At 34.4% G+C, this 11,231-nt stretch overlaps 1 protein-coding gene across 1 annotated transcript; it reads left to right on the top strand.

Moving 5' to 3' along the window:
* Positions 1 to 1,798: 1,798 nt before the first annotated feature.
* vgll4l (vestigial like 4 like) lies at positions 1,799 to 10,013 on the top strand. The gene is given in 5 exon segments (NM_001079998.1): positions 1,799 to 1,945; positions 4,415 to 4,538; positions 5,699 to 5,930; positions 8,867 to 8,942; positions 9,057 to 10,013. Coding segments are annotated over 5 exon segments (801 nt in total). The 5' UTR covers positions 1,799 to 1,878; the 3' UTR covers positions 9,359 to 10,013.
* The last annotated feature ends 1,218 nt before the right edge of the window (positions 10,014 to 11,231 follow it).

Below are 11,231 nucleotides of genomic sequence, written 5' to 3'. Positions count from 1 at the left end.
AGGACTTGTTTGTGGATTCTGAAAGGATCCAGGGAAGGAAAAGTGGGATGGTGAAGTTCCAAAAGGATTTGGAAAGCTAGTGGTTTTGAGTAGTGTTTAACATTTTTATAATTCCATATGAGTTTATCGCCAGAATAATGTATATAAAAAAAAGTGGATTTTAATAATGTCACTTCTTAAGTTACTGAAATAGTACTAAAAAAGTTACTAAAATGATGATCACATTCTGCATGATGATGTGACATTATTACAATTGAAGTTTAGTGGATAAAAGAAGCTCAGTTCACTGAAGTGCACATTTTGGAAAATGTCATGGTTTAAAAAAACGCCAGAATGTTCTGTTATGTTCTGACTTTTTTTTTTTTTTTTTTGGTTTGTTTTTGTTTTCTTGACTATTTTAATTAGTTTTTTAGGGCAACAGTACCTCCAGCAGAAAAGGACCCTTCACATCAAAAGCTACTGTTCAAAATATTTTTATTGTTTTTTTTAAAGAAAATATACTGTGTTCAATGTGGAAAAAGTTATTGTTTTGTACCCAGACATTTACAAAGAACTTATTTTAGAGCAGTAATCAAAGTACTGTGAAACCATAATACATGATATTTTATGCAAGGTTATCATACTATCACAATCTTAAACCAGCCCATGCCTACTTGCATTTATACTTGCAAAATATTTTCAAAATACTATATTTGACATATTTGACAGGGGGGAAATCACAGAATGCATACATTAAATGAACGAATGATGATAAAGACATTTATATACTAAAATAATGTTATAATTTAAATAATTATAATCTGTCTTTTCAAACTCTTCATTCAATAAAACATCACCAAAAAAGAAGCAGCACAACACTTCATTAATAAGCCCAGGAAATGTTTCTTGTGCAACACATTAGCATATGAGTGCCTTGAGTTGTATGCACTATATTGAATGTAAATGACACATTTCTAAAGGATTGTGTCACACTAAAAAGTCTAAAGTACTGGCAGCTATGTGGCAATGTAGCTTTGAATTCAAATGATCAAAAACATTGTCATTATATGCTAAAGCAAAATCACCAATCCTTTGAATTGAATATAATTTTTTATCAGTTTTACATTAATATCTATATTATATTATATTATATTATATTATATTATATTATATTATATTATATTATATTATATTATATTATATTATATTATATTATATTATATTATATTATATTATATATATTATGTATACAATCACCCTTATAGAAGTGCATTAGTCAGTAAATATCATCGAAATCGTGGAATTTTAAGTTTGTAATGCCAGGAAATCTGTTTCTCAAGAAGAATCATAACATAACAGGGAAACCATTCATTGCTCCCTGGCGTGTTGATACTTGGAGAAAAAGGTCCAATGTACGACCTTATTGTTTTATTTCGAACAACCTGCCTGCCACAGTAATCCTATGAGGTCACATAAACAGATACACATTTCTTTATATATTTATGAAATCTCATCTCGCCTAGAATTTGTTTGTTGTGTCTGATCATAAATTATTAAACTAATATAACACGCATTTTCATTTTGCTAATTTTATATTCAAATGAAATTCGGATGTCATTTCTTTTTTAAATATTGGGGGCGGGGGGGGGGGTTGATGGACAACAGGCAATTCACAGCTTTTGGTTTGCCTCCTCCCATAAGGCACCTGTGTTAGAAGGTCGCCTCATGCTAACAAAAGCAGAGGGATGGGCTTGGCCTTCAGCCAGCCAATAAGAAGCCGCAGAGGCATGTTGATGGAAAGCACAGAGCAGTGCAGCTCACTGACAATTCAAACGCTGAGCGAGGAACAATTCACAACTCAACTCAGATTTAGAAGAATTGTGCGCTGAAGATTCAGGAATGGCGGTCACTAATTTCCACTACATAACCAGGATGAGCAGTGGTTTCAAAGTATACATCTTAGAGGGTAATTATCACTTTTTTGGTTACCTAATGCCAGTTTAAGAACATTGTGTGTGCATGCTATCTGTAATAATTGTTTAATTATCATTATTATTAGATTAATGAACAGAGCAATAGAAGAAAATGTATTGTGGCAATTATGTTATACATGACTATTTATGCAGCTTAAATAGTGCACTCTAAAAATGCTTTGTTGTTTTAACCCAACTTTGGGTCAAATATGAGCAAGTCAAAATGTTGGGTTAAATTTTTAATTAAACTTTTAACCATGTTTGTCTCAAATTTGAGTTAAAACAATGCAGCATTTTGAAGTGTAAAGTCTATATAAATTAAATAATTTTGAAAGTATTCAAATATTTTCATATTTTAAATGTCAGTTGAGATGAGGACTTGATGTGTGTTTTTAGACTTTAAATGAAAGAGATAATAAGAGATAACGAAAAGGATGTGGGTTTTCTTTTCTTCTTTTTTTGGTTTTTAATCTCCCCTAGAAAAATATCCCTCCCTGAGGCACTAAAAATCAGTCATCAGTCAAGGTTTAAGGTGTGGTTTACACTCAATCCCCCATCCACTGTCATGCAGAGTCAAGCTGCCTTGTCACAGTCCAGCGCTCTGCAGATCTGTGAGTGTGTATGAAGGCTGTGCCAACAATGCCCCCTCATCGCCCGAGCCATTTGAGCATTTAGTGAACGTTATCCGCTTGAAGTCCGATAGCGCCTACCGCTACACTTCATTCAAGGCTGCAATACCTCAAGATGCTAATCAGCTATCAAATCGACACAGGTCCTGACTGGTCGAATATATTTGTGTTTGATTTGATATTCACAGACTATGAGCCTTGTTTCAGCACTACTTTAGAAAGTTAAGAGTTGTGTGTAGCAAACATTCACGTGTAAAATCTGACAATGACAATGGTAATGAATGACTCATTAGTGAGTTACTGGAAGTTGCACAAATTTCTAACTTTATTCTGATGTTAATTGTTGTTAGGAAATCTTCTAAAGATGCTTTGAAATTTCTTAAGAGCAAATAATGAGTCATTATAAACACTTTATACGTTTTATACTTAAACATTAAATATATTTTATAACTAATAAAAAAGAACGACATTAAAATGTTGACAATTAAGCATTTTTACCATGGTTTATCATTTATTAATTAGTCATTTAAAATTAATTTCAGGATGTCAGATGTCAGATGCATGCATGTTTCATAAAAGTTTCAAACTCGGCAACTTAAACCAGGCTTAAAACAAGAACCTCAAATAAATACATAATTTTTACAATTTTTGTCATAATTTTGCAAACATGTTTTATACATGAATAATAATCAGCCTGGTAAAAATGGTTTGTTGCAAATACTTCAAAACCAAGATTTGCAACATATTAGTGAAATTATTTGGCAAAATTTTACCTATACTGTAAATATAATTTTAACATAATTAAAAATAATAATAATTTTTTTTTAAATATAGTCATTAAAATACAGACATATAAATAATATGAGCTGTTTTATATTAAAATATAAATATAAAACATTTAATATAATATTTTTAAAATATTTAATAGCATCTTGAATTTAAATTATACAATTAACATTTCATTATAAACATTAAACAATACATAAATATATGTTAAATATTATCTTTAAAGCATTGTCTTTAGTATAATATTGTACTAATTATGTATAGGTAATGTTGTGAGGTAATAAACAATGGATAAGTTAGGGTGCATAAAGTAGCAAAAAAGTTTACACATTGTAAATTAGTCTGCAAAACAGTATTAATATGTTTTCTTATGTATCATTGAATATTCAATAAGAATCAAATCCTACATAGCAAATAATTTTAGAGACTAAAAGTTGAGCACTTAATAAGTGTTTTCAGTCTCAACATGTGACAGATACACTGTGACAACAATAATGGCAACCTTTGCATGACACTGTTGACTATATTAGCATGTGAATGCCAAAGTGTATTTCAGTTTGGATTAGTCTGTTACTATCGTTATGTTGGGTAAACATGCTGTGAACCACATGCTTTAACCTACAAAGCCTGTTTTGCCCCTCAACGCAGTGTGAATAACAAGCCAGCGATATCATCATTTGTTTTTTTCACTGATGTCGTCGTTTTTTTTTTTTTTTTTTTTTTTTTTGCCTTGTATGTTTTCCAAATGTGAATGACATTTACCGTTAGCGGTGAATCAGCTGGGTAGTTCTCCAGTAATACTGACAGAGCCGGTCGGGCTCGCTTTGCCACTTAACGGAGTTTACATTTAACGGTGGCCCGACAACGTTTTTTCCCACAATTAAGATACACACGCAGTGATGCAATTCCAAGGATTAAGAGTTAGTTGTTTACTTGTTTGCCACACCTTTTCACAAGCAAGCGAGTTGGTGACTGGCAGTGACCGTGTGAGCGCCCTGAAGCGATGCCATTCATCATAACTGAAGTCACACGCTCATCTTTTCACAGGACAGCCCAATCTGAGGAGCGAAGACAGATTTCGGCACATGACCAGCGACAGAGTGCGCATGCGCCCCGCACACCCCATGAAGCGCAAGCACAGTTCAGACAGAGGACGGACGCTTGAGGAGAGGTAAATTAATATCCTGTCACTGTGTACCGTCCACCACAGATATGCTGCAGTGAAGTAGTGATGCACCGCTATTTATTTACTTTTAGATTACTTTTTTGAACTAGTAAGTTGACTGATTCGAATTAGCTACCTATTTCTGATATATTTTTAAAATGTTTTTGCAATCAAATTAGATTGTATAACTTCAAAACAAAGCAGAGATTCATTCATTCATTTTCTTTTCGGCTTAGTCCCTTTATTAATTCAGGGTCGCCACAGCGGAATGAACCGCCAACATATCCAGCATATGTTTTACGCAGCGGATGTTCTTCCAGCTGCAACCCATCTCTGGGAAACATCCATACACACTCACAATTTAGCCTTCCCAATTCAACTATACCACATATCTTTGGACTGTGGGGGAAACCGGAGCACCCAGAGGAAACCCACGCAAATGCAAACTCCACACAGAAACGCCAACCAGCGACCTTCATGCTGTGAGGCAACAGCACTACCTAATATGCCACTGCGACGCCATAAGCAGAAAGATGCTTTGTGAAAAATATGCTACATTAAAATATACCCCCCCAAAAAAACAGTAGAGATGCTGAATAAAAATGCAAATTCACTCTCTGCCAGTAGGTGGCCTTTAGAGAAGAGCAAGAATAAAACAAAATGTTCTGGTTAGTGGTGAGAGCAAAGCAACTTAGCTGGAATTTAATATGGACCGTACACATAAAATCTAAAAAGAAAATATCTGAACATTTCATGTTAAGCTTTGACATATTGAAAACAATTTCCAGGTCCAAGCCTCTACTCATTTGAATTAAGAAAACTTAATTAGCCATTCATGACCACGGTTTAGATGTATCACACATTGAAGACAATCATTTACAATATCCCGTCGTTCCCTCTCTGGAATTGCTACTTCCGAGTCACTAACAGGTAGCCATTTATAAAAGACGAATCACTTCATGTCTGACATTCTGATATTAGGAACGGATATAAACATTATGATCATGTTTTTCAAAAGTGTTACCGAACACTTTTTGCGTATATTAGTACCATTTTGTATTGGCTTCCAACATTTGTTACAGTGTAAAGACCCAGAAACTATGACATGTGATGCTAAATATAATAAAGGTTAGTTTGGTCATGAATTCTTGAACTTTGTGTTTCAGAAGAGAAAGGGCCCTCAGTAAGTGTGTGGCCAACAGTGCCCGCAGGTCATCTGGGTTCAGTATTCCTGAAAGCCCCACATCCACATGGAGCCCGACAGCGAGCCCCACTCACCTGATCCCCAGCCCAGTGTTCTCCAGCCCAGTCATGGACGAGCCTCTGGCTCTGATCAAGAAACCACGACCAGAACCAGAGAAAACAGAGAGCCAAAACAAAGCCACAACACAAATACAGGTGATTATAACTACTCTTACTATTATATTTTATGATATTACATATCTCATATATATATATAAATTTCAAATTTAGATTATATGATTAATTTATTGTCATTTCAATACTAACAAAAAAATTAAAACGTATGATAGATTTTATCAGTATATTCAACATCAGTATTATCTTTAATAGTATACAATTTAAATATAATTATTATATTGTGTTGTACATGTTTTGAATGTAATAAAAATAATTATTATTTAATATGATTACAAATAATATTAATTAACAATATTATTGTATCAAAATCTGTAAATATTACGAAACAGTGTTTAAAGCTACATGATAATCCATAATAAAAGACCAATTTGTGTCCTCTCATCCTCTCCTTCATCAGTACGTGCTGAATGACATGTTTGGTGTATTAAACCGTCCACCGCTGAGAATCTGTCCCCAGGCCACAGCAGCCTGTTCTTCCTCACTTACCATCTCAGACACAACACTTCTGTGTTCCTGAGAGAGTGGCTCTTTAGACTGCGGACAGGCCTATGCCTGCCTCAGATATGCAATCCAGCCGGATTCAGGGAGAAAATGTGAGCAATGGGTGGAGGAATGTTGTCAACAAGTCTCAACACACCAAACCAGTGCTGTTGTTGACCTGATAGCGGCATCAGGGTTGATGGAGAAATCGTCTTAAACCCCCAGCTCCTTATTCATCTTATTCATTTGCCATGTCGAAAGCTCCTTTATCCAATTTTTTTTTTTTCTTTGCCCATCATGCTTTGTGTAAATTATGGGAGTAACTTCAGTTCAACTGTAAACAATCAGTGAAGTATTTAAAAAAACTGATTACAAAGAGGTGCCATTATTCTCCTCATAGTTCATCCATCTGATATTAGAAGGTAACAGTAGGGAATCAAAAATGTTTTTCAAAACTGTCCTAGGACAAGATAGGTGTTCAATTGCTTTAAGACAACTTTGATGAAATGATACACTTCTAATTTTAACTACTGTATTAAATCATATATGAATTTCCATTAGCAGATCATCAATGACCCAAAACTTGAGATGAGTTTATCCACTGCAGGCATATATTGAATATTACTGCAACACTATACAATAAGAGTCCATAAGTTTACATTTACATTTAGTCATTTAGCAGACACTTTTATCCAAAGCGACTTACAAATGAGGAAAGGGAAGCAATTTACACAACAATAAAAGCAACAATGAATAAGCGCTGTAGACAAGTTTCAGGTATGTAAAGAAAGTGTAAGAAGCAAAACATTAGTACATTTTTTATTTTTTGTAGTAATTAGTGGTGGAGCCAGCGAGGAAATTGCAGATTAATAAGGAAAGTGGAGACTAAATAGTTGACTTTTAAGTCGTTTCTTGAAGACAGCGAGTGACTCTGCCGTTCTGATGCAGTTAGGGAGTTCATTCCACCAACTGGGCAGATTGAATGCGAGAGTTAAGTTAACGTTAACATAAAGTTACTAACATAAGTTAACTAACATAAAAACATAATGAATCCATTTATTACAGTATTTATTCTTCTTTGTTAATGTTGATAATGGAAATATAGTCATTCATTGTTAGTCCATGTTAACTTACAGTGCATTAAATAATGTTAACAAACACTACTTTGGATTTTAGTAAATGTTGAACGAGGAATAATAAATGGTAGAATGGTAGAAGTCGTTGACTTAATCAAATGAAATGAGAGTAGTTAACTCAAAATTGACTGAAAGTTTCTCATTTGAAAAGAGTTTTGAACTCACTGTGGAAAGTAATGAGTTAATTAAATACCTCATTACTTCAACTTAATTGGAGTTAGTTCACATTACTCATATAGAATAGTTTTTAACTTTAAATGGTTTGTAGCAATTGGTTTCCTCAAACGGTTTGAGTTACCTTAATTTTTTGGGTTTTACAGTGTATTGTTCATTATTAGTTCATGTTAGTAAATACATTGGCTGAAATGAACTAATGGGACCTTATTGTGACCACTATTACTGTACTGTAGGAAATACAAATAAATCATGTCGAGGAACATACTTATGTCACATTAAAGTGTCAAGCACAACATTATTTTCATGATGAAAAAGAAGCACATATCCCAAAGCACCTCTAATTAATTTTTCACTTTGTATATGGATTATTTGTAGCACAACCTTACACTATAAAAAAGTCTTCGTAAATTATAGTAAATATAGTAAAATATAGTAAATTAGTAAGTATTAGTACACCTGTTGTCTTAAAATTATGACATAAACTAAATATATAAAAATTAAGGCAAGTCAACTTAAATTACAACGAATTTACTTAAAATGCTGTTTTAATTCCTGGTTTCACATCAAAAGCTAAATTAAGTATTTGCATAAGTAGATTCCATACAAATTCAATGCACTGTTAAACCCAATAAGTTATGGCAACTCAAACCATTTAAGAAAACCGATTGCAACAAACCATTTAATTTGAAAAACAAATGAGTGATGTAAACTTAATCCATTTGAGTAACTGAAGCAATTTGAGCTCAGTAAAACCCAATAAAATCAAGAGAACTCAAACCAACCGAGTACTGTAAAACCCAATAAGTTAAAGTACTGAATATGAGTACTGTGAACTTACTCCAATTAAGTTGAAGTAATGAGGAATTTAATTAACTCATTACCTTCCACACTGAGTTCAAAACTCTTTTCAAATGAGTAGAATTAACTTTCAGTCAATGTTGAGTTACCTACACTCATTTCATTTGATAAAGTTGACTGTTGGGTTTTACAGTGTGCAAATGCGCAAATATAGATGAATATCCAGAGGTTGACAAGTGAGATTTTCCCAAACAGAAAGTGCAGCCCATAATTCGAAACACAATAGTCACAAGCTGAATCACTGCTTAACATACAATGAAATGTGTCCACAAAAATGATCTTACCTTCTCTTGTCTTTTTCAGATGCGGCCATCTGTCATCACTTGCGTCTCTTCTGCATCAAGGTCAACAAAGCAGGACTGCTGCAATCACTCAACTGGTAAGTACAAAGATGCGCATAATCTTGGCTCTTGTCCTTTAACAAGTCCATGCACATTTCTGCTCATCAGAATGAATATTTCATACGCACCTCTATCTGATTGTATCTCCACAGCTGTAAGCAAACACAGTTATGACCACGTCGAAGAGCATTTCCAGAGGAGCCTCGGCATTAACTACCACAGAGCCACGTCCATCAGCGTGTCTGTAGACGACCATTTTGCCAAGGCGTTAGGCGATAAATGGCTCCAGCTCAAAGCATCATCTTCATCCTGTCATTCATCCTCTTCTTCGTCATCTTCATCTCCACCAAGCAGTCCAACCTTCATCCATTCACCAGGTTACAGCCCCAAAAGGGCTCGCAAAGATTCGAGCAGTCCAACCACAACCACACCAAACTTCTGGTCTGATAAATGAAGACGAGAGAAGGAATTAGACGTAAATATGACACAAAATGGACTAGAGATGCATGTGCATGCATCTCTGCTGTATAAAGCCAAAGGCAGGTTGTTTGATAGTCAACAGTCAATAAGCAGGTTAAATTATATTTAACCCTTTAAAAGGCATCATAACTGCCTGGTTGGTTATCATTAAAACTCAAAATTCACTTAGAGCAGTGTCAAGAACACAATTTAACCAAAAAGAGTGGATGTTAAAGGGTTAAAAGGGAGATATTCAATGTCTGACTGTTTTCGGCTCATTTTATGGTAGCTAAGCGTCGTTGGAGAAGCTTTGTCATTGGTTTTATGGGTTTTTTGTTGACTGTGATTGCACTGATTATTGCTAGTAACATTTCATTCAAGCTTTCTTCTGACAATACATGTGTATTTATATGAGACACTGTACATGGATTGTTTAAACTAAAAGGAGCACTGAGCAAAACACAGCAAAACATTACTTGGTCAGAAAGTTTTATGTTTTTTTACATTTGAAAACAATGCTTAAGTAAAAAAGAGGTGGATTACTGTTAGGCATCACTGTATGGGCTATTGCTGTTCATTTCAATGCCTGTGTAAATTTCAAGCTTTTTATACGAGTGTACATATTTGTAATAAACCTTTTTTTAAATGAATCTGTTGTACTGTTTTTGTGAATACTTGTGAAAATGGACAAAAATTGGGATCTTTATTTTTAAACACTGACAGAAACGGCACACATTTGTGGATTATTTATGATCAATGTATGTTCCCTTATGGGAAAATGAAAATGAAAGTTTCCACAAAAAAGTAAGGAAAAAACAGAACATTGAAAGCATTAACAGAAGAATTGCCTATTGAGTCAGTTAGATATGCGTATAAAGCTAACTAACGAAAATTAAGTTTTGCCATTACATAAATAAATTAAATTATAGAGTACACTGCCTGACAAAAGTCTTGTCATCGATCCCAGTTGTTGATCCCAGAGCAATAAATAAAACATTGACCAACATGTAGTTGATCATTTGAAAATGTGGTAGAAGGTAGATAAAGGTTTTCTGATGAATCATCTGTTGAACTGCATCCTAATCATCATAAATACTGCAGAAGACCTATTGGAACCCACATGGACCCAAGATTCTCACAGAAATCAGTCAGGTTTGGTGAAGGAAAAATCATGGTTAGAGGTTACATTCAGTATGGGGGCATGTGAGAGATCTGCAGAGTGGGTGGCAACATCAACAGCCTGAGGTATTAAGACATTTGTGCTGACCATTACATTACAAACCACAGGAGAGGGCAAATTCTTCAGCAGGATAGCACTCCTTTTCATATCTCACTCTCCACATAAAAAGTTTTTAAAAGCAAATAAGGTCAAGGTGCTCCAGGATTGGCCAGCCCAGTCACCAGATACGAACATTATTTAGCATGTCTGGGGTAAAATGATTGAGGGGGCATTGAAGATAAATTCAAAGACTCTTGATGAACTCCGGGAGTCCTGCAAGAATGCTTCCTTTGCCCTTCCAGATGACTTTATTAATAAGTTATTTGAGTCATTGCAGAGATGTATGGCTGCAGTCCTCCAAGCTCATGGGAGTCATACAAAATATTCATTCTTTTCCCACTGCACCATGACTTCATATTCTGAGTGAGTGACAAGACTTGTCTACGCAATGTCAGACCTTACTGTCCTAGGTAAATAATTTCAAATCAAGGCTTGATCATATTTTATTTTGGTAAAAAAAGGCATAATCTGGAGGCTTTTGCCTTTTATAATAGCCACTTCTGATACCAAATGATCAAATAGAAGTGAAAATATTATTTGTTGCTCCTAAAGCTTTGATAGGTGACAAGACTTTTGTCAGGTAGTGTAT

This window comes from Danio rerio, chromosome 8, assembly GCF_049306965.1.
Source record: "Danio rerio strain Tuebingen ecotype United States chromosome 8, GRCz12tu, whole genome shotgun sequence".
Taxonomy (NCBI): domain Eukaryota; kingdom Metazoa; phylum Chordata; class Actinopteri; order Cypriniformes; family Danionidae; genus Danio; species Danio rerio.
This window is presented reverse-complemented; position numbering and strand designations above follow the sequence as displayed.